The 23,511-nt window shown below is 48.0% G+C and overlaps 1 protein-coding gene across 4 annotated transcripts; it reads right to left on the bottom strand.

Moving 5' to 3' along the window:
• Positions 1 to 1,191: 1,191 nt before the first annotated feature.
• Positions 1,192 to 23,283, bottom strand: DRC10 (dynein regulatory complex subunit 10). Of its 4 annotated transcripts, XM_082698488.1 has the most exons (6): positions 23,172 to 23,247; positions 17,194 to 17,329; positions 7,596 to 8,416; positions 4,789 to 5,022; positions 3,385 to 3,456; positions 1,192 to 1,694 (listed from the first exon to the last, which is right to left on the bottom strand). In XM_082698488.1, exons 3-6 carry the CDS (start codon positions 8,322 to 8,324, stop codon positions 1,368 to 1,370), a joined length of 1,362 nt encoding a protein of 453 aa, XP_082554614.1. In that variant the 5' UTR covers positions 8,325 to 8,416; positions 17,194 to 17,329; positions 23,172 to 23,247; the 3' UTR covers positions 1,192 to 1,367. The 4 variants fall into 4 exon arrangements, with proteins under 4 accessions (XP_082554614.1, XP_082554613.1, XP_082554616.1 ...); XM_082698487.1 differs by lacking the exon at positions 17,194 to 17,329 and having other exon boundaries at positions 23,172 to 23,283; XM_082698490.1 differs by lacking the exon at positions 4,789 to 5,022 and having other exon boundaries at positions 23,172 to 23,237.
• Positions 23,284 to 23,511: the final 228 nt, after the last annotated feature.

Below are 23,511 nucleotides of genomic sequence, written 5' to 3'. Positions count from 1 at the left end.
ATTTTTATTTTCCTTAGGGTAAGGACCAACATAGGCCTGGGTTGAATTAAATAACAAAGTTAAAAAAATACGGTGAAGTGGCAGAAACTATAACTGTGGTCAGTTGACGACTGAGGTTTGAGAGCATGGGCTTCCTGCATTTCCCACATTTTCCCAAAACGCAGAGTGATGAGGACTCCGCCAAGTGGAGAAGGCTGAGAAGGCTGGAAAGTTACACATGGGATGTGGAGAGCACCCAGGACGAACAGGCATAAGCAGTCTGGGAGCGCCCTGCTCTCTGGCTCGGGTGCTTGCTATCTGCACCACCCCGGGGCAGATCGCTTATTCCGCTCTGAGTTGCACCCAGAATCCCAGGATCCTGCTGGATTGGCGGGGGGGGGCTAGGCTTTGGCCTGTGTCCCCATTTCCCTGCATTGCACCTCCAAGAGGCACTGGGATTCTAGAGAGCCCAGTTGGCAGCCACATCATTGGTTCATCACCTCCAAGGGGAGGAGCGGACATGGGAGGGACCGACGGTGGCCAGGACCAGGGACACACATGCATGTGCCTACAGGGGTCAGGCGGGCCGTGAGCAAAGCAAACCAGCCACACTCTTGGCACACTTTGCAAACACGCAAGATGTTTAAACTCCTAGAATTTTCAGAGAGTTCGTTTCCTCTTTGGTTTCACCGGAGACATCCAGCTCTCCTCGGCCTTTATTTCCTTGCCCCGTGGTAAGGTAGACAAACCAGGTATGTCGCTCCGCCCAAGTACGCTGAAGAGGGCGACAGCCCAAGTGCGATGAGACTGGAGAAACTGACGGGCCATGTGTGTGTGGAAGGCAGCTGGGAGTGGGGGGCCGTGGTGCAACCTGTGGGGTCTGCCAGGGTATACGGATGAGATGTTTCTAGAAAAAAACAGCTGGGTTTATCTAGGACAGTCCCTGACCTGAAAACCTCATCCTCCTGGAGTACCCTGGCCCCCCAACCCCTTACCCTCAACCTCCTGCTGGCAGCTGAGACCACAGCCCACTGCCCTGGTGGCTGGTACGTCCATTGCAGCCATGGCCCAGAGTTGGGCCAAAAAGGCTGCAGCCCAGGGTCTGGCTTCCCACTGAGGCTAAGGGAAGGAATAGCTCGGTGCTGATACTCTGGCCTCCGTGCTTTCCCCATGGGAAGGACATCAACACGAATGGACACACACACAGCCAGCAGCCCTGGCAAAGTGACGTTTATTTATAGAAGATGTGGTTTAAAATGGCTTTTAACTTTGGAGAACCATTCAAGCCAGGAATGGCAAGCTTCCCCCGTTCCTTGTGCCCTCCTGACCTGCTCTCCGGGAAGTGAGCAGCGCAGCGGCACGGGCCAGAAGCAAGGCCCAGGGGAGACTCATTTTTTGCCCTTGCCCTTCTCCTTGCCCTTGCCCTTGCCCTTGCCCTTGCCTTTCCTGACCTTCCCTTTGCTCTTGCTCCGCTTCTTCTTCCTGGACTTGAGCATGGAGCGGACCAGGTAGCCCTTCCACAAAGCCTGGATGAGCGTGGCGGCCCGCACCATGCGCAGCATCTCCTGCTCGGCCTCGATTCTCTTCTTGGCATTGACCTCCTGCTCGGCCCGGATCTGGGAGAACTCCTCCACCAGTACGTTGTGCTTCTGCTTCAGCTCCTCCAGCTGGATCTTCTCCTCCTTGTGGATGAGGTCAAGCTCCTCGTACTCTACCTGGGATGAGGGTCAGGGGGTGGGGGTCACCAAGCGTAGGGCACTACCTGCCACCCTCCCCCACAGGTATCCCCGCCCATCTGGAAGGGGCTTCTGCCCCAACAGCACCACCTGCACTAAGCCTTTCTGCATCCAAGGCCCGGATGCGATCAGGAGAGGGGGTGGGGTCCATCCCCACTGTGGGGGGGGACCTAGTGGGAGGAGGGGGCAGACTGGCTCTCACATTCCAGCCTGGCTATGGCTTGCTGGGGCTTCATGTTGGAGCTTCATTTGTCCCCTGCAACATGGGGACAATTCCAAACCCAGGAAGTGGGTGGGAGCTTTCTGCAGGATTAAAAGATGGGGTGGACACTATATACCGATATGGTGCCAGGCACACAGTGGGGACATAAAAATGCAAGTTCTGGGGCACCAGGATGGCTCGATTGGTTAAGCATCCGACTTGATTTCAGCTCAGGTCATGATCTCAGGGTCATGAGATGGAGCCCTGCATCAGGCTCTGCGCTCAGTGGGGAGTCTGCTTGGGATTCTCTCTCCCTCTCCCTCTGTCCCTCCCCTCACTCATGTTCTTGCTCTTTCTCAAAAAATAAATCTTTTTTTTTTTTTTTTAATTTTTAAAGCTACTCCTGCCACTAAAGCTGTGTTTCTCACAAAGATACCCAGAGTGGAACTTTCGCAGGTGACTGTGCCCCACAGCTCTTCCTTATGTCCAACCATTGCCTCCTGCTGCAATTTACATCATCCTCACTCCCTTCCACTCACACTTACCAAACATCTGCCAGAAGCAAAGAGCTGAGTACACTTGGTCTCTGCCAACAAGGAACCCAACACCCTCGCGGGGACCAGAGAAATAAGAGCACAGCCTCTGAGCTCCCTCCTCCCTGGAGCACTTAAGATCAGAGAGAGCAAGACCCTGACTTGCCCTTCTCCTGACTTGGGACCACTCAGAGACTGATGTCATCTCCAGTGCTTGCCAAACCTTCCTGGCCCTGAAGCTGGGCCCATGGCCCCCAATGTTAGCACAAAGCTGTGGGGAGGGGTGTGATGGGTTTAAGGGCACCCTGTTTTCCAGGCCACCATTCCCTAAGCACTTCCAGATCCTGTGCTGGGTACAAGCAGTTGTGACAACGGTACCTCACTGCTTTGCCATCCTGGTCCCAGCATGGTCCTTACTGTCTCTGGTGATCACGGGCAGATCAGGCTCAGAAAGGTCAAGCCTCTTGCCTCAGGACCTCCTGTTGGTAAGTGGCACTAGAGTAGAGCCTCCAAGCAATAATGGGGACCATCTTCCCTGCACTATCCCAGCATGTGACACATCTCAGGCCCATGGCGGAAACTTGCTGGCTGACCGAGTGAAGTAGGGGAGGCAAGCTCATGCCTGAGTCGGCCGGGAAGGAGCCCCAGCTGCGAGGCTGCTGGCAGAAGCTGAGCGCAGAAGAGACAGAGTATGGGATGCGGACACTAGATGGAGCCAAGATCGTTGGGCCTAGTGACAAGCACTTGGTGGCATGTAGCTTCTGGCTCTTTCTTTTCCATCTCTCGCCTTGCTGCCCCAGGCCAGACAAATCGCAGGCCTAAGCAAGGGGGCAGGGAAGACTGCCTGGGGAGGCCCAGAGCTTGGTACAGACAATGCATCGTTCCTACAGGATCATGGGCAATGCACTTGAGAAACTGATGGCAGCACAAGTACCTGCTTCTCACCCATCTCCATATCGTACTTCTGGATCCAGTTTTCGATTTCCGTCTCCACTTTATATTTCTTCTAAAAAAAACACAATGAGTCAGTGTTTGATGGATTGATATGAATAGTAAACTGCTCCAAGCTCGCTCTTCACCAGGGCTAATGCCTTGCCCACTACTCAACATGGTAGTTTCTCCTTCATTGCTCAGATGACAAAACTGGGGATCAGATGTGCTGACTCACTTGCCCAAGATCACAGCGCTAACCAGTGGTAAGGCCTGGAACTGGAAGTCAGAGGTCAGGCTCCAGAACATTCTAGGCAAGGCAAGGAGCAAGTGCAAAGGCACTGAGGTAAGAACAGGCTTGTGGTTTTAAGAATAGACTTGGAGCCAGTGTGGCCTGAATGGAGTGACTGAGGAGGAACAGGGTCCCAGGGAGGTCAGAGGGAGAAGCTGTGGAAGGAAGTGTCGGCAGGGAAAGGAGTTTAGATCCTAGAGTAATGGAGAGGGGAAGCAAGCTGGGTGTGTGCGCTGGGGCTCAGAGGGGATGATGGAGAAACAAAAGAAGAGATGACATTAACCGAACACTTACTGTTGAATCTCATTCAATCCTCCTAATAACCCGTTAGCCTAAACTGATCACTTTTGCTTTCAAGATGGCGAAACTGTCTTATTTCATTCAGCATAATCGCCTCTAGTTTCACCCATGTCCATGCAAATGGTGGGCATTCATCCTTCTAATGGCTGAGTAATGTTCCACTGTATATATAAACCACATCTTCTTTATTCCTTTGTCTGTTGAGGGACATCTGGGCTCCTTCCACAGTTCAGCTACTATGGATATTGCTGCTATGAACATTGGGGTGCACGTGCCCCTTCTTTTCACTACATCTGTATCTTTGGGGTAAATACCCCGTAGTGTGATTGCTGGGTCGTAGGGTAGCTCAATTTTTAACTTTTTGAGGAACCTCCATACTGCTTTCCAAACCCCAGGAAATAAACTGAGGGTTTAAGAGGGGAGGGGTGTGGCGCGATGGGGGAGCTGCGTGATGGTATTAGGGAGGGCACGTGTTGTCTGAACACTTTGCTCAAGGTGGGTATTATCAACCCTGCGGGGGTGGGGCTCAGAGTAGTTAAAGAACTTTCCCAAGGTCACACAGCGGCCTGCTGCTGGACAGACCAGTCTCCCTGTCCCAGTCCCCAGGGCCTGTGTGCAGCACCCTCCCACTCCCAGGGGACGCTGGCTCAGTCCTGGGCTTCCCCTGCTCCCCTGCCCTCCTCCTCAAGGGAGCTGTTCCTTGGGTGCCTGGAGCAGCCCGCCTTGCCCTGCCCTCCCTCTGCCTCTGCTTGTGCCCTGCCCCCCTCCGCCTCCCTTGTCACCGCCCCCCCCCCGCCCCCTGCTGTCCCCGGGCACCTTCCGCAGCGCCTGCTCTGCCTCCCGGTTTTCTGCCACCAGGTTGTGGTATTGGGACCTCAGGGTCAGTAACTCCTGCTGGATCTTGGCCACCCTGGCCTGCGAGGCCCGGAAGTCGGCCTTCTGCTGCTTCTCGGCCTCCTGCTTGGTGCGAAGGAGGCTGTTCTCTGAGAGCCTGAGCACCTGGTGCAGGTGGTTTTTCAGTTCTTGGATCACAAAGTTCTCTTTCTCCACCTGGGCCGGGAAGACCAGAGGCTCCATTACTCCCTCCCAGATGCCCAATAATCCCAGGAGAACCAGCATGGCCGCCTGCTTCTGGCCGGCAGAACAGGCCACCTGCCTTACTACCCCACAGATTCCTACCCCTCACACCCCGGCGGGACAGAGACAGCCTGCTTACAGACAAGGAAGGGGGCCGGGTCATCTGTCTGGGGCTTACAGCTGAGCAGGGACTTTGAGGCCAGGTCTGTCTGGTTCAGGGACCATGTTCTTGCCCCGCCCCCCACTTCCTGACAGGAGTGATGGGCACAGGTGAGCTGGAGAGAGGCTGACAGGCAGGTCGGGGCCAGTCATAGAGCTCCTGCCCGGGGCACAGAACCGGGAGTGCTCAGTGGGCAGAGACACTCAGTGTCATTCAGGAAAGTAGGAGATAAACATACTGTGGGTATTGCCGCCTGTTGAAGCCCAAGGGCCTAACTTGTCCCCTGCCCTCAGTTGGTTGGAAAACAGGAACAGGGGGTCGAGAATGGGGCTGTTTTGCAAATAAGCTCCACAGGCTGGTCCCAAGCCCCAGGGTCTCCCTCAGGGCACATCAGCGCTGTGGCAGGCTCAAGTCAGCCACCTTGGGCTGGGCCGCCGGGGTTCTGAGCTCACTTCCTTCCTGCAGGGAGCCCCGAGGCAGGAGGGGCCTTTGGGGCAAGCCTAGCCTGCGCACAAGGCTTCTGGCTCTAGGTGGTTCTAGAGCAGGCGGTATTATCAGCAGTCAGAGCTTTTCCTGATTGGTGTCACTCCCTTATTTTACACTGAGATCCAAGGGACACAATAAAATTTGCCCACCTGGATAAATGAAATTTGACCCCAGATCTGTCCAACTTGGATGCCTGAGCTGTTTCTACCACTTGAACAGGACCAATAAAACCACTCGGGCCCCCCTCTCTGTCCCTCTCTGACACCCTTTAACCTGCGAGTGATATCTCCTGAGTACCCAAGAGCCTGTCATCTCTCCACTCAGAAAATTGTTTCCAGGGCGCCTGGGTGCCTCAGCCAGTGAAACGTTTGCCTTTGCCTCGGGTCATGATCCGGGGGTCCTGGGATTGAACCCCACATCAGGCTCCTGCTCAGCAGGGAGTCTGCTCTGCTCTCAATCTCTCTCTTAAATAAATAAACAAAATCTTTAAAAAAAAAAAAAAAGAAGAAGAAGAAAGAAAACTGTTTCCATGCCCTTCTTTTGTGCCAGGCTCACTGGGGACATGACAGTGGGCCAAAAGAGACAAGGTCCCTGTCCTTTTAGGGGGATGTCAGACCCATACCAGATCATCAAAGAATCATATAAACATTTATCAACAAACACCAATGAATGCCTTAAAGGGCAAAATCAGTGAGAACATAAGGCGGGGGAACAGCCTGAGCCAGCGCGTGGGGGAGGGAGGGCGGAACAAGGTTCCGAGGGCCTCGAGCTCCGTGTATCATGGGCGATGAAGGGGCAAGTGTGCACAGCAGCACTGGTGGGCCGCCCCTCGGGACCCATTCTCCCTGGAAAGACTGTGGAGCAGAATGCGCCCCCAGGGACAGTCCAGCTTTCCCAGCATTGCTAGCCACTGTGTGTGGGTAAGAACTGTGCCACGCTACTTCCAGGTTGTATCCCTAACTGGCAAGGATCGGAGGGCCCTCCTCCCCTTTCTCCCACCTGCTCGCTGGACCAGTGACATGTGACATATGGGGGTGGGGCTTCTGGGTCCACAATTAGAAGTCCTGTGTGGGGCACAGCAGAAAGGCCAGATGGAAGAAATGTGAACCCCTGACAGTTTCATGAAGCAGAGTTTCCGTGTCTGCTCCAGCTCATTCACTAGAGAAAAACACATTTTTATCTTGACTAAACCATGTGATTTGGGGTCTCTGTTTCGGCAGCCAAAGCTGTTCTTCGACACCACCTCATGGGGACTTTGTGAGGCTTTAGTGAGAAAATGTACATAAAACATAATACATAGTTATGTGTCCCAAGTGGTTATTAGGCAGGGATCATGTTATCATTTCCCTTCTTAAAAAAGTCTTCTAGAGCTTCCACCTGTCCCATCTGGCCCTTGTCCTCAGGACAGAGATCACATTCTTTGATCAGGCCTCAGAGGCACAATGTGATCTGCTGGCAAGGCCCAAAGTATTTACTTATTCAGATCTTCATAGGAAAAGTTTGCCTGCTCCTGGCTAGGCAGGTTCCTGCCTACCTCTCTTGCCTGCTATGCTCCCTTTCATTCTTCCTGGGTTGGCTTTGACGTCTCTGACCCTTTGGGTCTAAGCTCAGTTCTCTTGTAACACCGTCTTCTAGCGCTCTATGCTTACCCTTCATTGTACTTCTCAAAACTGTAATTAAATCAGGTCTTTAAGACCCACCTCCCAGGAACTGCATGAGGCAGGGGCCATGTGGACTTAGGTATAAGACCTGGTACTTGGCAAGTGCTCACACTGACATTTGTTGAGTGAATGAATGATAGCAGGTGTTTCAATCACTGAGGGAAAAAACCCAGCTGCCCAAAGGTCTGGCTCCTCTGTGCGGCTCCTTCCATAACCTCACCAATACCACAGAGCCATACCTCTGCTTCCCTGTTCCGCATGATTGCCGCCAACTCATTTTCAAGAGTGTTGATGATTTCTTGGTTCCTCTTGTTTCGTCTGTCGATGTCCTGTATAAACTGACTTCTGTCTCTAGCTTCCATAGGACTAGTGAGTAGCTTCTCGAACAGGAAACCCCGCAGTTCCATCAGGCAATCAATGAAATTCTGCGCTTCGACGCTTCTGCTCAGGGTGTGCGTCTGCGCGAGGCTCGCAGCCTGTGGGTTATTGAGTAAGAGTCTCAGGATGTCCTTGGTGGATTCTTTGATCTGGAGCATCAAGGGCAGGAGGTGGGATTTCTGCAGCTCTAAGGAGAAGAGGCGGTTTCTGAACAACCCTTCCTCCTCATACTCTTCCTCCTCCTGCAATCGCCTTTCTTTATCCTGCAGGTAAATGATGCTGTCCAGGAGGGTGTGGCAGAGATCTTCGTGCTCTCTCACGGCCTTTATGATGTCTCCCCCAAGCATCTTCTCCAGAGTCTTGTAATTGGCCCCCATATAGGACAGCAGGGTCACCAACTCCACCTTGTGGATGGTCTCATCCAGGACGGACATGATCCTCTTGGTCTCAATGGTGGTGAGTTTGGACTTCGAGGGGACCAAAGGTTTTAGCAGGGAGGCTGGCTTCTGGGATGGCTCTGCCGTCAGCCTCATTCTGTTGATGTCGGGGCCCTGGTAGAGAGGGGCCACGCCGACAATATCTAGAGCCATTTTCTGAGCCGTCGCCTTGCCTCTGTGCGCCCCGGGAGATCGAGATGTTGCTAGGCTGCGCGGGTCTTCTGCTGTTATTATCTCTAGCGACCCTGGAAGGAAGGAGCAGGCGGTTAGTGGAGCTAGGCTGCTGGTGTGGCTGCGGCAGCCACATGCGGTTGACACAGGAGTTCGTCCTGGGTGCCCCACAGCAAGGACACAGAACCTCTCACAGAAAGCAGTTGCTAGCTTTGTGACGGCATCGGGCTGCAAGGATCGGGGGACTGAGTGGCGAGGTGTCAGGCAGGGAACACCATTCTGTTGAAGTGACTTAACCATGGAAGATATTAGATCCTTAACTATGGAGGATGAAATGGATTTGTTCAGCCATTTATAGTAATGAGCATTTAAATGCAACAGATAGCATTTCGGGTGACTTAACATGAATGAATAAAAGTCAGCACTAGTGGATTTTTTTTTTTTAAGTATCTAAATACAGAAAACAAGTTACACGGGTGATGGAAAGAGTTGTGAGGCTAACCAGGGAAGGGGAAAAGCCACCCAGCCAATGACAATGGCAGGAGGCCACCACAGAAGGAGGTGGTGGTGAGCTTGGGGGCAAGGGCCCCCTGGGGGGAAGCTGGAACCACAGCCATTTCCTGTCCAAGAGGAGCTATAGCCCCCAAGGAGCTGGGGTCACTGCTGGCAAGGCAGCCCAAAGCAGAGAGAGGAGGAAGCACCAAGGTTTCTTCCTCCTCCTGCTCTCCAAGCCAAAGCCAGTGCCTCCTATTGGCCAAACCTAGCCGGGAAACCAGATGACAAGGGAGAGTGGGCCGTACAGCCTGCAGGTGTCAGCGGCCTGAGACAGAGCGCACAGGGACAAAGCAAACAATATAGCCGAGAGCAAAAGGGACTAGGAACAGCACAGCACCTCCACACTGGTTTTTAAGTGTGGACTGCAAACATCAGGGTGGGGATGAACAATGGCTTCGAAACACAATTTTTTTTGAAAAGATTTTATTTATTTATTTGACAGAGAAAGATCACAAGCAGGCAGAGAGGCAGAGAGGCAGGCAGAGAGAGGGGCGGGGAGCAGGCTCCCCACTGAGCAGAGAACCCGATGTGGGGCTCGATCTTAGGACCCTGAGATCATGACCCGAGCCAAAGGCAGCGGCTTAACCCACTGAGTCACCCAGGTGCCCTGAAATACAATTTTTAAAACTTGTTTCACTAAATGCAATGTTGTATCCTGGATTGGATCCTGGGGTGAAAAATGGACCCTAGGAGGGCAACGTAAAATCCAATCCAAGCTGATAGCATAGTTAGCAGCATTGAACCAATGCTAATTTCTTGCTTTTGACAGACAGGTCTCGGCTATTTAAGATGTTATTGTGGGAGCTGAATGAAGGGCTTTGGGAATCCTGGACTATCTTCGTGACTTTAATCTACAGGGTTTTTTTTTTTTTTTTTTTAGGTTTTATTTATTTATTTGCCAAAGAGGGAGAGAGAGAGAGAGAGAGCAAGAGAGTCAGCACAAGCAGGGAGAACAGGGCAGAGGCAGAAGCAGGCTCTCTGCTGAGCAAGGAGCCTGGTGTGGGACATGATCCTAGAACCTGGGATCATGACCTGAGCAGAAGGCAGATGCTTAACTAACTGAGCCACCTAGGCATCCCTTAATCTACAATTATTATAACATAAAAGATTTATTTAAAATTAAAGATGCTCAGAAAAATGTATGGCAGGAATCAGAGACCAATAAAGTTGTATTCACAGAATAGGATGAGGTCATGACCAGCCTTCAACACCAGAGGGGGGACTTTGGAGTTGACCCTGTAGAAAATTGGGATCCATTTTGATTAGGAAACAAGTAACAGGATAAAATCAGATCTTGGAGAAAGATTGGTCATAATGGATGATTTACAGGGAAAGGGTTGGCTATATATAGGAAAAAGGCAGGTAGGTTAAGTTGGGATATTTATAAACCTTCTACCTCAGGGCCTTTGCACATGCAGCTTTTTCTTCTTGAGATACTCTTCCCCCTCTCCTCCTTGCTAAGTTAATTCTTTGTGTCCCTTCCTCACAGAAGCCATCCCTGGACTTCCAGACGGGTCTCAAATTCTTGTAGTACGTTCTTATAAGAGCACACTCCTTTTTTTGCAGGCACCATCTCCATTCCAATCTCCTTCCCTATAGCTTGTGTATACTGGAGTGGCTGGAAATATTCAATGCTCAACTTCTCAACCTCATTTTCAGTTAAGAGTGGCTATAGACACAGTTAGAGCCAAAAAAATCGAGAAGTTTCCTAGGGGCTTCTGGGAGACTTTATTCCTTCCTACTGCAAAAGAAAGACATTGTTGGTTTTACCTCCATTCCCTGAACTTGGGCTTTAATGCTGGAGCAACGGCAGCCACTTTGTGAGTGAGAAGAAAAGGTTAAGAGAATTACAGAAATGCTGTCCCTGATGTCATTGAGCCACTGGACCTTCCAAGGGTCCATCTTCTCTTACCCAGATGACTGTGATAACCTCTTCAGCAGTCACTCTGCTTCTGCCCCCCTGCCCCTGTCTTGTCTCAGCATTGCAGCCAGAGGAAGACTTTTAAAATGTCAGATCCTTCCACTCCTCTGCTCCAAATCCAGCTCCCCGGAGCTGACTGTTAAAATTTCAGCGTATTTGTGAGCTGGTTGTGAAGCCATGGGTAGCTTGAAGTCAGCCATGGTGGAAGTATTATACCAAGGAAATTGACAAATACTACAAATCAGCGCCCCTTCCCCCCACTCCAGCAGCTCCCCATCTCACTCGGGATAAAAGCCAAAGTCCTTACAGTCCCCAGAAAGGCCTTCCGCCATCTATGACCATTCACTCTTCTGTCCTCATACTGACCCTTCTGCTACTCCTTGAACATGTCAAATGTGCTCCAACCTCTGACAGGGCCTTTGCACTTGCTGTCTGCACACCACTGTGCCCAGCCCCTCAGCCCCACGTCTGGAACATTCCTCTAAATAGCTATAAAGCTTGTTCTCTACTCAACTCTCAGGGTAGGAGTGAGTGCTTTCCCGATTTTCTTCCTAAAATATAAAACCTCGCCTTCTCCCTGCCTTTATCCCCTTATCCTTTACCTTTTTCCCAGTTAAGTATCACCATCTGATGTTTCTAAATGTCTGCCTTTCCCCTCCCCTAAAAAGTAAGCTCCAATGAAGGTAGGGGGTTCATCTATTTTGATCACTGCTGCATACCCAGCCCTGAAAAAAACACCTCAGCCTCGTCTTGGGGACAGGTGTGGGGCTGGCAAGGACAGGAATGTGCCATTCTTACTGTCACACTCTGCGGAGGCAAGAAGTCTTTTGAAGAAGGAGTCATCTGGACTTGATGGGTGAGACCGTTTGCACTCGGGGGCCTGGGAGAAAAGATGCGGCCCTTGAGAAACTGGGAAATTGGGAACAGAAGTTAGGAAGGGAGGACAAAGAGCTTGTTTTTTTTTTTTTTTTAAGATTTTATTTATTTATTTGACAGAGAGAGATTACAAGTAGGCAGAGAGGCAGGCAGAGAGAGAGAGGAGGAAGCAGGCTCCCCGCTGAGCAGAGAGAGCCCGATGCGGGACTCGATCCCAGGACCCTGAGATCATGACCTGAGCCGAAGGCAGTGGCTTAACCCACTGAGCCACCCAGGCACCCAAGAGCTTGGTTTTAAAGTCATTTAGTTCTCGTGCCTGCCACTGTTGTCGACAGTGGACAAGAGTGTCTCTTCCTCTCCGTGCGTGACCCATGTCCTCTCTGTCAGGTGATAGCGCCCCGGTTTTCCATTGGAGAGTCGGTCCTCTCTCCCACTGTATGCAGTCCTGGTGGGACTGCCAATCAGCGAAGGCTGGGAACCCTGAAGAATCACACGTGGATGGGAGACGGTGGGAGCTGGGTCAGGCCAAGTGGGGGGTTCCTAAAGATCCTGCACCGAGACTCCCAGAAACCGCCTTGGCTGCTGTCCTTTCTGGGACCCCTTATTCAGCTTTTCCTTCACCATGTGGCCTTAGTGTCTGTGCCTTGCAATCAAAGAACCCTTGCTGAGAATACTCCAGGCATCTGACAAAGAACGATCCAGATCCTGGGGGGCTCCAGAGAGGCCTTGGGGATGGAGACATCAATGCAAGGGGAAAAGTTGCTGGTAATCCGAAGCCACAAGAGATGTTCAGTTCTCTAAACCAGAGTCAAAGGAGAGAAGAGTGGGAATCAGAGGAACATCTCCAGTGACTATGAGCCAGGAAGAAAGGCGGTCAGATCAGATGCTAAGGATGCTTCTTGGTTCCTTGGCCAGGCAAAATGGGTCCCAAAGCTAGAAGCCTGGGAGTTCTGGGAGCTGACAACTGAGTCGAGGGGGGCCATTATCTTGCATCTCTTTGTTTCCCACTCACTTTCTGCTCCCAAGTCAAACGCGTGAATTCTCTTAAGGCTTTTCCCGAAGATAACGTTTGGGGACAGCCGGGAGCTTCCTCAGCTCCTCTCAGGGTGGACGAAGGATCTTCGCCCCGTGACCACAGGATGAACTTGAACAAAGTGTTTCACGAACGCACTTCTCCCCACTGTCCCCCAAAGCTCTCAGGCATAAATCAAAACGCCTGAATTCTTCAGAGATTGCGGCTGGAAATGCAACGTTATATGAAATGTTTCCAATTTGCTTTCAGCCAAATTACCTCTTTTGCTTTAAAGGGCAAACTTGTTTTCTTTGATTATGATGACGCCCATCAGTTTTTGACAGCTCATTTGGGTGAACACGAAAAAGCCGGTGGAACGAGGATCGGGGGAAATGCATTTGACTCTGATGACAAAAATCACTGGAGAATCTCTTTTCCTTGAATCCTAATATGATCGTTTCATGTCCTTTTTAATGCCACCAACCTTAATATTTAAATCATTTCCAACTTAAGCCTCCCCTTTTAAAATCCCTGCCCTGAGAGTGAAGCAAGATTGTTAATGGATGGGAAACCTTAATTGGATCTTCCCTTTATTTGTCATTAATTCTGCTGATGAACTTTATAAATGGAAATATATCTTTATCATGCAAATTATACCTCGTCTTCATTCAAATGGGCTTGTTGGATATTTTATTACTTTCACTCTCAGAACATTTTGAAAAAAAAAAAAAAAAGGTTTGAGCGAAATTATATTTTTTTTCCCTTGGGAGAAAAAGAAGAAGAAAACCCAACCCTCGAAAATACCACACAAATCTGACAGTGGTCCGTGGAAAAGTCAGAGGGGGTTAAACAAAACCGGAGTGTGTGAGTGTTTGGAGGGGAACATCTCATTTTATTTCATTTTATTTTGGGGGGGGGGTGGAAATCTCATTTTAAAGAATGCCATTTTAATATTAGCTAACTCTTGAGAACTGCATACCAAATACTGTTTTAAATGCTTTGCGGGAATTAACTCCTTCATTCCTTACGGCAACCTTATAAGGTGGGTGTTTCCATTAGCTCTTTTTATAGACAACGAAAGGGAGCCAGGGGAGGTTAGATGCATTCATGAGTTTACAGTTCCTAAGGGGCTGAGATGGAGTCCAGCCCAGGCAGCCTTTCTCAGGGGCCTACCCCTTATAAACTGATGCTCTGTCTAGTCTCACCATTTTTGGATCAACTTCTATAGTGGACCAGGCACAGTGATTCTTTGCTGGTCCAGTTTCAATAAATTCTGTCAAGCAGAGACCCAGAGGACAGACGTGTTCAGGATTCAGTTCCTATGGCATTCAATTTACTCAGCGACCACAAATATGAATTCTCATTTTATATATATGCGTACCTCCACTGGTAGTGTTCCTGCTGCTGTCGTGCTTCTGTTGGGTAGACCCCGGATTAGACACAGTTTGCAAGAAGAGAGCTGTCACCCCATCCCTCTCACCTAGCTCAAGAGAGCTTATCAGAATGCAAGTGAGTGAGTGGCTGAATTATTTTAGGGAGAGCCTTGAATCATCTCTCATTGACTTTTATGTTTTTGAGCCAATCATTTACATACTTTGGAGACTATTACAAACTAATTACCGAGACACACCTCATAACTGATCACGACACAGGGATCGTTGGGCACCATGAGGCTGCCACGTATGAGGCAGAACATGGGTTCTGGGTCAGGAAAGAATCCTTCATGGGCGTTAGGTCTAATTCAGGGTTGTCCAAATCTCTTTCACTAGCATGCCCCTTTTGGGATTTCTGCCACGTCTATAGACCAAGCTATTCTATTATCAACTCTTTTTTTTTTTCCCCCCTGAAGTATATGTTCATTCTTTTTTTTTTTTTTAAGATTTTATTTATTTATTTGACAGAGAGAGATTACAAGTAGGCAGAGAGGCAGGCAGAGAGAGAGAGAGGAGGAAGCAGGCTCCCTGCTGAGCAGATAGCCCGATGCGGGACTCGATCCCAGGACCTTGAGATCATGACCTGAGCCGAAGGCAGCGGCTTAACCCACTGAGCCACCCAGGCACCCCAGTATATGTTCATTCTTAAGAACTTTTTGTTAAAAAGTATCTCCATTATAACCGGAAAAATCTATATCATTTTCCTTATATAGAAGGTAATAATAATGTCTACAGTCTGATATTTTACTCTAGGCCGGATGCTATTGCCCAGGGATGATGAGTGTGAGCCTGGATTGCTGTTGTTGGAAAGCAAGATGAGTAAGTGGTAGAGAGATGTTATAGACATACCAACGAAAAGGGAGAAGGGATAAGTGGCTAATGTCAAGAAGGAAAGAGGGGCCATCACTATTGAGCCCATGGATGTTAAAATGATAATAAAGGAATGTAAGGAACTACTCTATGGCCATAAATTTGATAACCTGGATGAAATAGACCAATCCTTTGAAGATACAATCTACCAAAACTCTCACAAGGAGAAATAGATAATCTCAATGGGCCTTTATATATTAAAGAAATTGATCAATAATTAATAACTTCCCCAAACAGAAAACACCAGGTCTAGAAGATTTCACTGGTGAATTCTACCAGACATTTGAAAAAGAAATTATACCAATTTTCTAACATTCCTTCCAGAAAATAGAGGCATAAGGAATATTTCCTAACATTACTCTAATACCAAAATAGGCAAATACACTGTGAGAAAGGAAAGCTACAGACCAACATTTCTCACAAACATGGATGCAAAAATCCTTGACATAATATTCACAAACTGAATCCAACAAGGTGTAAAAAGAATTATATCCCATGACCAAGTGGGATTTCTTCCATGTCTGCAAGGCTGGTTCAACACTCAAAAATCAATTAGTGTAATCCATCACATCAACAAAAAGAAAAATCATATCATATCAACAGATGCAAAGAAGCATTTCACAAACTCCAACACTGTTCATGACTTAAAAACAACAACAACAACAACAAAAACAAACTTCTCAGCAAATGAGAAATAGAGTGGAATTACCTCAACTTGATAAAGAACATCTACAAAAACCCTACCGCTAGGATCATCCTTAATTGTGAGAAACTAGAAGTTTATTCCCTAAGATCAGGAACAAGACAAGAATGTACCCTCTTTCCTTCCTGTTCAACATCATAATGGAAGTCCTAGCTCATGCAACAAGACAAGAAAAGGAAGTAAAACGTAATACAGATTAGGAAGGGAGAGATAAAACTATCTTTATTCACAGATGACGTGATTGTTTATATAGAAAATCCCAAAGAATCAATATACACACTTCTGGAATTACATAATTACAGCAAAGTTACAGGATGTAAGGCTAATATACAAAAGACCTATTAACACCAAACTGAGACTTTCTCAGTGGCATAATTAGAATTCAAAGAGACCTGAGGGGTGCCTGGGTTGCTCAGGCGGTTAAACCTCTGCCTTCGGCTCAGGTCATGATCTCAGGGTCCTGGAATCGAGCCCTGCATTGGGCTCTCTGCTCAGCAGGGAGCCTGCTTCCTCCTCTCTCTCTCTGCCTGCCTCTCTGCCTATTTGTGATCTCTGTCAAATAAATAAATAAAATCTTTAAAAACAAAACAAAACCCAAAGAGACCTGAAAGGGGTCTTCGGCACAGGCTTCTCACCAGGAATCAGTGCAAATACCATGGGTGCCATGTGTGTATCTCTCTTCCTAAACCAGGTATTGTTGAAAAGTGAACCAAACACATTCCTCTCTGATACCAGCCCTCGTGGTACATGGATTCGTAGTCAAGTTCATAGTACTGGATTCCTAGACAACTAACTATTTCCTCAGTGATTCTTAGCTTCGATGGAGGTTTTTTTTTTTTTTTTAAGATTTTATTTATTTATTTGACAGAGAGAGATCACAAGCAGACAGAGGCAGGCAGAGAGAGAGAGAAGCAGGCTCCTGCTGAGCAGAGAGCCCGATGCGGGCCTCGATCTCAGGACCCTGAGATCATGACCTGAGCCGAAGGCAGCGGCTTAACCCACTGAGCCACCCAGGCGCCCTCGATGGAGGTTTTTGTTTTTGTTTTTTGCCTTCCTGGCCCGTCTTGGTACTTCCCACGACTAGATAAACAAAGGCTGCTTGAAGCTTAGCTGTGAGAGAGCTAAGAAAGAGCGGGTTAGGGTGGGACCTGTGGCTGGAGGTCGAGATGACAAAGAGAAGTTTTCAAAAGAGACGGAGTTCATGGTCTTTGTTTTTATTTTCTACCCTAGTGGAAAATTTGTAATTCTGGCATAACTGCAGATTGAATAACACCGCGTCATGGCTTCTACAATTTGCACAACTGTTTCATTTACTTTGTCTGAGATATACAATTCCCACCCACCCACTAGTGATAGTCTATCACTAACACTAACCTAATCTAACACTCCCTGCTTCACTCCCTGAGGTCCTGCTTAGGACTCAAGGAAGTCTTTGATGGCTAAGGGATTCCTGGTCACTTAGTTCTGACTTTACCACCTACCTGCTGGGTTATAGGCAGAGGTTTTGCCTTTGAAGTAGGAGGATTTTTCCTTTGAGCCTCGGAAGATCCCACTGGTCTGGGAACCATGCAACAGCTTTCTTCAGAACTCTGTATGCTTTATCGGAGGTTTCTAAGTCTAGAGTGGAGAGAGTGAGGGGTGGAAACGGGTAGAAAACCCATGACAGTGACTGTTACCCCAAACCAGGATGGCATCAGCAAATCACTGTTGACTAAACGAAGAGATAGCAAATCCAGCTCTAACAATAGACCCATTTCCTCACATGGAGATGTTGGCCTGATAGGATAATGCTATTTCACAAAATACATTATGTCCTGGATTAGAACCAGAAAATAGTGTTATGTTTTAATAATGAAAACTATGGGCCAAGATTTGGCCTATGATTATTTCCCATCTCTGTACTCAGGGCTTGGAATTTTTAAACAAAAAGATTTAAATCTAATTTGTTTTTCTCTTTCATAGGTTTTTTTCCCCCCCTATTGCTACTTTTGATCTATTACCCAATCCTCTCTTGTCCTGTTTGAGAACCTGTGTTTTGTGGATGATATTTGGTTTGCAAAAGATTCCCAGGTGGGAGCTGTAGCATTGAACGCTAGAGGTATTAAGAGAAGGGATCTCATCTGTGGTGATGACTCCACGGCTGTGGGCTCCAGCGTGACGGTGTGCTTTGGAGATAGAGGACACCAAACAGTGACAGAGCCTGGGAGGGAATGTGCTCCTGGTTCTAATGAACACTCTCTGCCGGACACTGGCCATAGCTATAGCCCTGGGCAAATTCACTTGACCTTCTGGGACTTCATCTCCTCATCTCTGAAGCAGAAAAGAAAAACACAAGCCTACTGCAGCGTGATTAAGTTTGTGGCTTCTCGTGGCAGGCAAATGTGAAGTTTAATCTTTGCTGTGTGGCTTTAGGCAAGTCCATCAACCTCTCTAAGATTTGGCTTCCTCATCTGTAAAATGGGGACAGGGATGGAGCCCACGCTCAAGAAAACTGTCATATGAAATAAAATCCTGGCTCAGGGGCGCCTGGGTGGCTCAGTGGGTAAAATCTCTACCTTTGGCTCAAGTCATAATCTCAGGGTTCTGGGATTGAGCCCCACGGCTGACTTTCTGCTTAGCAGGGAGCCTGTTCCCTCCTCTCTCTCTGCCTGCCTCTCTGCCTACTTGTGATCTCTGTCTGTCAAATAAATAAGTAAATAAAATCTTAAAAAAAAAGAAATCCTGGCTCAGTAATGTTTAACCTTCTTGACTAGTTATAACATCAACAATAATATAATTGAATATTAACATATGAACATTTACCTTTTAAAATAGAAGATGTATTTTTCCTCAATACATATGTGTGTTTTTTTTTTTTTTTTTTGTGCAGAGGGTTTATAAAGAGCCAACATGGAACCACTTTGACTCTTCTTTAACTATTTGTTTTTAATTTGACTGCTTCGTACATTATTTTCATTTTTCTGCTGGTGATGGAGGAGGCCTGGAGCCCCTTTAGTGTCTTTCCCAGCCTCCTCCTCCTTCTCACAAATTAAGTCACCATGATTTTTAATTCCTCCTTTGCTTACAATGTAGCTTTAGAAGTATTTATGTCTGGTTATATCCAACTGTGGGTGTTTGAGACTGAAGGAAGAATTTCCTGGTGGTGCATTTACCGTCTTCTAAAATAAACTTCCCCCACTTAAGAAAAATATTTAAATTATCATCTTATCAAATGCAAAACACTGGCTTTTCCTGACTGCTTGATTACATTGAAGAAATGTCTTTTTTTAAACCAAGGACCATGACCCTTTAGTGAATGGTGAAATCAATTTGCCTGTTGGGACTGGAGTTCAAAATAAATGAAATACAATAGAAAATATTAGAGCGCATTGCATGTAGTAAGGAGTCAGGTGTAATTAAACATACATGTGCTGGGTCGAGAAAGAAAATGTATTTCTTTGTCTGGTTTGCTGTTAAAAAACAACAACAACAACAACAAAAAACCAGCCTGTGTTTGAAAGCCCCCACGTAAAAGGCATTTGATTGGTCATAGAGTATCAACTGGGGGGGGCTATGATTTGAAAGCTAAGTTCAAAAAGATATTTCTCCCTGATGCTCTGTGTTTCAAATGATCTTGATTCGCAATCACATTTGCATTCAGTTGTACGAACTGGGGCCTGAAGGGAAAGGTAGGTGTGTGGGTGCATGTGTGTCTGTGTGTGCGCACGCGCGCACACATATTTTGCCTTATATGAAAGTATCAGTCCAGGGGGTCAGTAGGAGGGGGATGCAACTCTTGATTTCAGAATTTTGAGTTTGAGCCCCTTGTTGGGCTAGAGATAAATAAATAAAACTTAAAAAAAAAAAGGGGAGAAAAAGAAAAAAAATCAGTCAGGACAGCGTTTCTCAAGCTCCACACTTCTGACATGTTAGGTCACATGACTCTTTGTCATGGGGGCCCTAGGAGCATCCCTGGCTTCTACCCATTTGATGGTAGTAGCGCATTTCTCCCAGCACCACTTCTGATCGGTTGGAGACCAAATGTCCCCAGAGATGGGCAAATGTTCCTGTGGGGTGGGGGTGGAGGGTCAGGGGATGTCTCTGGAGGAGAGTCATTGGTTTGGACCATAGTGGCCTTGCTCTTCTATAAAACTCCTGCCTTTCCCACCCTAAGTCCAGTGCTCTATCCAGGTTCAAAGGAAGGCTTGTGCCTGGGTAGATCAGCTCTATCTGACAGGCTGAGCTCTGTGCCGTCTGAAGCAGCCATCAGTTACAGAGTCAAGATCAGGTTCACAGGCTGGGTGTTAGGAGACCCAGGGGCATGACTCTTCCCTGCTGGGGCTCTTGGAATAAGTCTGGGCAAGGCCCTTATCTCTCTGGTGTCTGGGGGATATGACACCTGTCCTAGCCACATCAAAATGTAGCTGGGTGGAGGAGGATTGATTTACTAGATGGGAAAGCCCTTTTGCAAGTTAAAAGCCCTCTTCAAAGGGGAGTGATAATTATTATATGTGGAGGCATAAATCAGGTGGTGCCTCATTGCCCTGAGTGCTTGTCTCCCGGGAAAAAGTGTGGGGGTGAATTTGGCCCTTAAGCAGAGAAGTCTCCCCTTTCATTGAATTTTTCACCATAAACGGAGTGAAAATCTAAGTTAAAGCCATGGCATTCATGTCTGACCACGTATGCCTAGAGTGTTCCTGAGGGATGCCTTGCTCAGGGCTGGGGCAGAGTTCTGTCTGGGATGCCCTGGGCAGCCTGTCGGGCCTGGAGGCAGGGAGGTTGATGCTGGAACTTTGTCGCCTCTGTTATCACTGTTTCCAATCTAAGGCTGTTTGGGGCTTTCTAGGTGGAGGGTGGAGTCTGGGAAAGGGAATGGTGGGGTGGATTCTTGCCTTCTACGAACTGCTTGTGTATATTGAGGCGAGGCATGACCTCAGACCTCACGCCTTCTCGTGCTTTCCTTTCCGGCCATTGTCACTACTTTGCCTTTTGTCCTGGCCTGGCCTGGCTATCTGGTTCTGATTCTATTCTCACTTCCTCTTGACCACTTTACAGGGGACTCAGGGAATAAGGAAGTCATCCTGATTTGATTGGTTAGGAAATCCAGCCACGGGGCTCCTGGGTGGCTCAGTCGGTTAAGCGTCCGACTCTTGGTGTTGGTTTTACTCTTGAGGCTGTGATCTCAGGGTTGGGAGATCAAGCTGGGCTTAGATGATTGTCCTGGAGTCTGCTTGAGATTCTTTCTCCCTCTCCTTCTGCTCCTCCAGCTCATACTCTCTTTCTCACAAATGAACAAACAAACAAACAAATCTGGCCTCAGCAGCTTTCCTGCTGCACAGATGGTGACTGAAGCCATGGTGGGGGTAGGGGACACAGAGAGTAAGGATGAAGCTCTTTCACTCTTTTGATGACATTCCTTCTCGTTGACTTCAGCCTACCTGACCTCTGCCCTCACTCTCTGTGCTGCAGCTGTACTGATTTCTGAAGTATTCAAAGCACCAGGATCTTCACCCACCATGTTCCTTTTGCCAGAAACCAACTGCCAAGCCCAGATTAGCTAATTCCCAATCTCTGTCTCTCAGCTCAATGGCAGCCTCTCCCCAGACTGGAAAAGGAAGTGTACCATAATCTCTGGAAACCCTCTCCACCTTTTCTGCTTGGTACTGATCACAGGTGTAATTTTTCTTTTCTTTTCTTTTTTTTTTTTTTTTGCAGCTCTATTGAGGTATGATTTACATACCATAAAATTTTCCCATTGTAAGTGTACAACTCGGGACTTTTTTGGTAAACGCTCCAAGTTATGATCCATGACCACAAAATTTCTGTCACTCCCCCAAATTCCTGTGAGCTAATTGGCAAACAATTTCCATTCCCACCTTTAATTTTATATATCATATAAATAAAATCATATAAATGGAATCTTATCGTATGTAACTTTTTGCATCTGACTTTGTGCTTAGCACAGGACTTTTTAAGCAGGGCTGACTCTGGCCACAAGAGACATTTGACAATAATTTGGAAATGTATTTGGTTGTCACAACGGGGAGGGGGTGTTACTGGTAGGTAGTGGGTAGAGGCTGGGGTAACGGTAAACATTCTGCTCTGAACAGCACACCTCCCTACAACAAAGAATTATCCAACCCAAAAGGTGCCTGATTTAGCCTAGTATTTCTTCTCTTTCTTTCTTTCTTTTTTTTTTAAAGATTTTATTTATTTATTTGTCAGGGAGAGACATCACAAGTAGGTAGAGAGGCAGGCAGAGAGAGAGCAGGAAGCAGTCTCCCTGCTAAGCATAGAGTCCCATGAGGGGCTTGATCCCAGGACCCTGAGATCATGACTTGAGCCAAAGGCAAAGGCTTTAACCCACTGAGCCACCCAGGCGCCTCGCATTCCTGATGCTCATCCTTATTATAATGCATATTGTCATTTTGTTTCACTATTCTACTTTCCGTCCCCATGAATTTGGCTATTCTAGATATCTTATGTAAGTGGAATCCTGCCTATTTGCCCTTTTGTGATTGGCTCACATTCACCTAGCATTATGTCTTTGTGGTCCATTCTTGTAGCATTTATCAGAATTTCATTTCTTTTAAAGGCTGAGTCTAATTCCGTGGTGTGTATACCACATTTTGTTTATCCATTTATCCACTGATGGACTCGAGTTGCTTTTTGGGGAAAGGATTTGTTGACCTTCCTGCTGCATCATTCTGGAAATGAATCTCTGCAGATATAATTATACACGTATCTGTATTTTACTAGATTAATGACTATCTCCCACATTAGACAAGCTCCCCAAGTGGGAAAATGAGGGTTGTTGCTGTTGATCGCTTTACCCCAGCACCTGGTAGTAGCCACTCAGCGAACACTTAGAAAAAGAAAAAACCAAAACATTGCTAGTATTTACTGAGCTCAGCTCCCATGCCAAGCTTTCCGTCACCCCATTTCATCCTTGCAAAACTTTTGAGTGTACAATGAAATCACATTTTAAGGCCAAGAATGTGAGTTAGATTCTAAAGTTGCTAGCACAAAAGGCAAACATTGGTACGATCAAAATGACCTAATCTGAACACTCATTCGAGCAAGATGCCTTTTGTTGCATGCCCACTTTGGAATGAATGGCCGTTCGGTGGAATGGAAGGGAACTTATATCCCCATCACCTATGACTGACTTGAAATCACCTAAGCAGGATGTGACTCCACTTGACTAGTTTCATCCTCACTTTAAGGAGGAAGAAGCGGGGATGCGAAGTGGTAAGCAGAGGGGCAGAGCAGAGGCAGGGACAGAGAAAGTGTCCAGGAGTCCCGGCAGGCAGTGGAGAGGGAGGTCTGGACGGAGGCAGCGGCTGGAGAGCACTGCTCTGAAGCAGGGACGGGATCGCGGAGAGGGCTGCTGATTCCTCGCGCAGCCAAATGGTAGTGGGCTGGACGCCATTCCACATCTCCCGCTCATTCCTCGCCCTTCCCCACCTGGTCAACTCACCTGCTCCGAGGGTCCCAGGTTTCTCAGCGTAGTTCCCGCCGCTGTGCCTGCGTTGCTAGGTTACCCGCCAGTCACTGAAGGAGGGACTCGGCACCTGACTGACTTTCCTTTTCACCATTCAATTTCTTGTTCCCCTCAGTTAGCCCCACCTCCTGAGACCTGACCAATCAGAAGCACCGCTTCTCCGACCCTCCACCAATTGAAAGACCCGGGACTCTCTCTGGGTTGGGCTGAGCAAGTAAGGCGGGGAGGGAAGGCGGGGAAAGGGGCAGAGCTTATTTGTCCCGCCCCTTCCCAAGGAGGTGGGCAGGGAGTCCGGCATCGGCCTCGGGAGAGAACT

Source organism: Mustela nivalis (genome assembly GCF_964662115.1).
Source record: "Mustela nivalis genome assembly, chromosome: 14".
NCBI classification, from domain to species: Eukaryota; Metazoa; Chordata; class Mammalia; order Carnivora; family Mustelidae; genus Mustela; species Mustela nivalis.
This window is presented reverse-complemented; position numbering and strand designations above follow the sequence as displayed.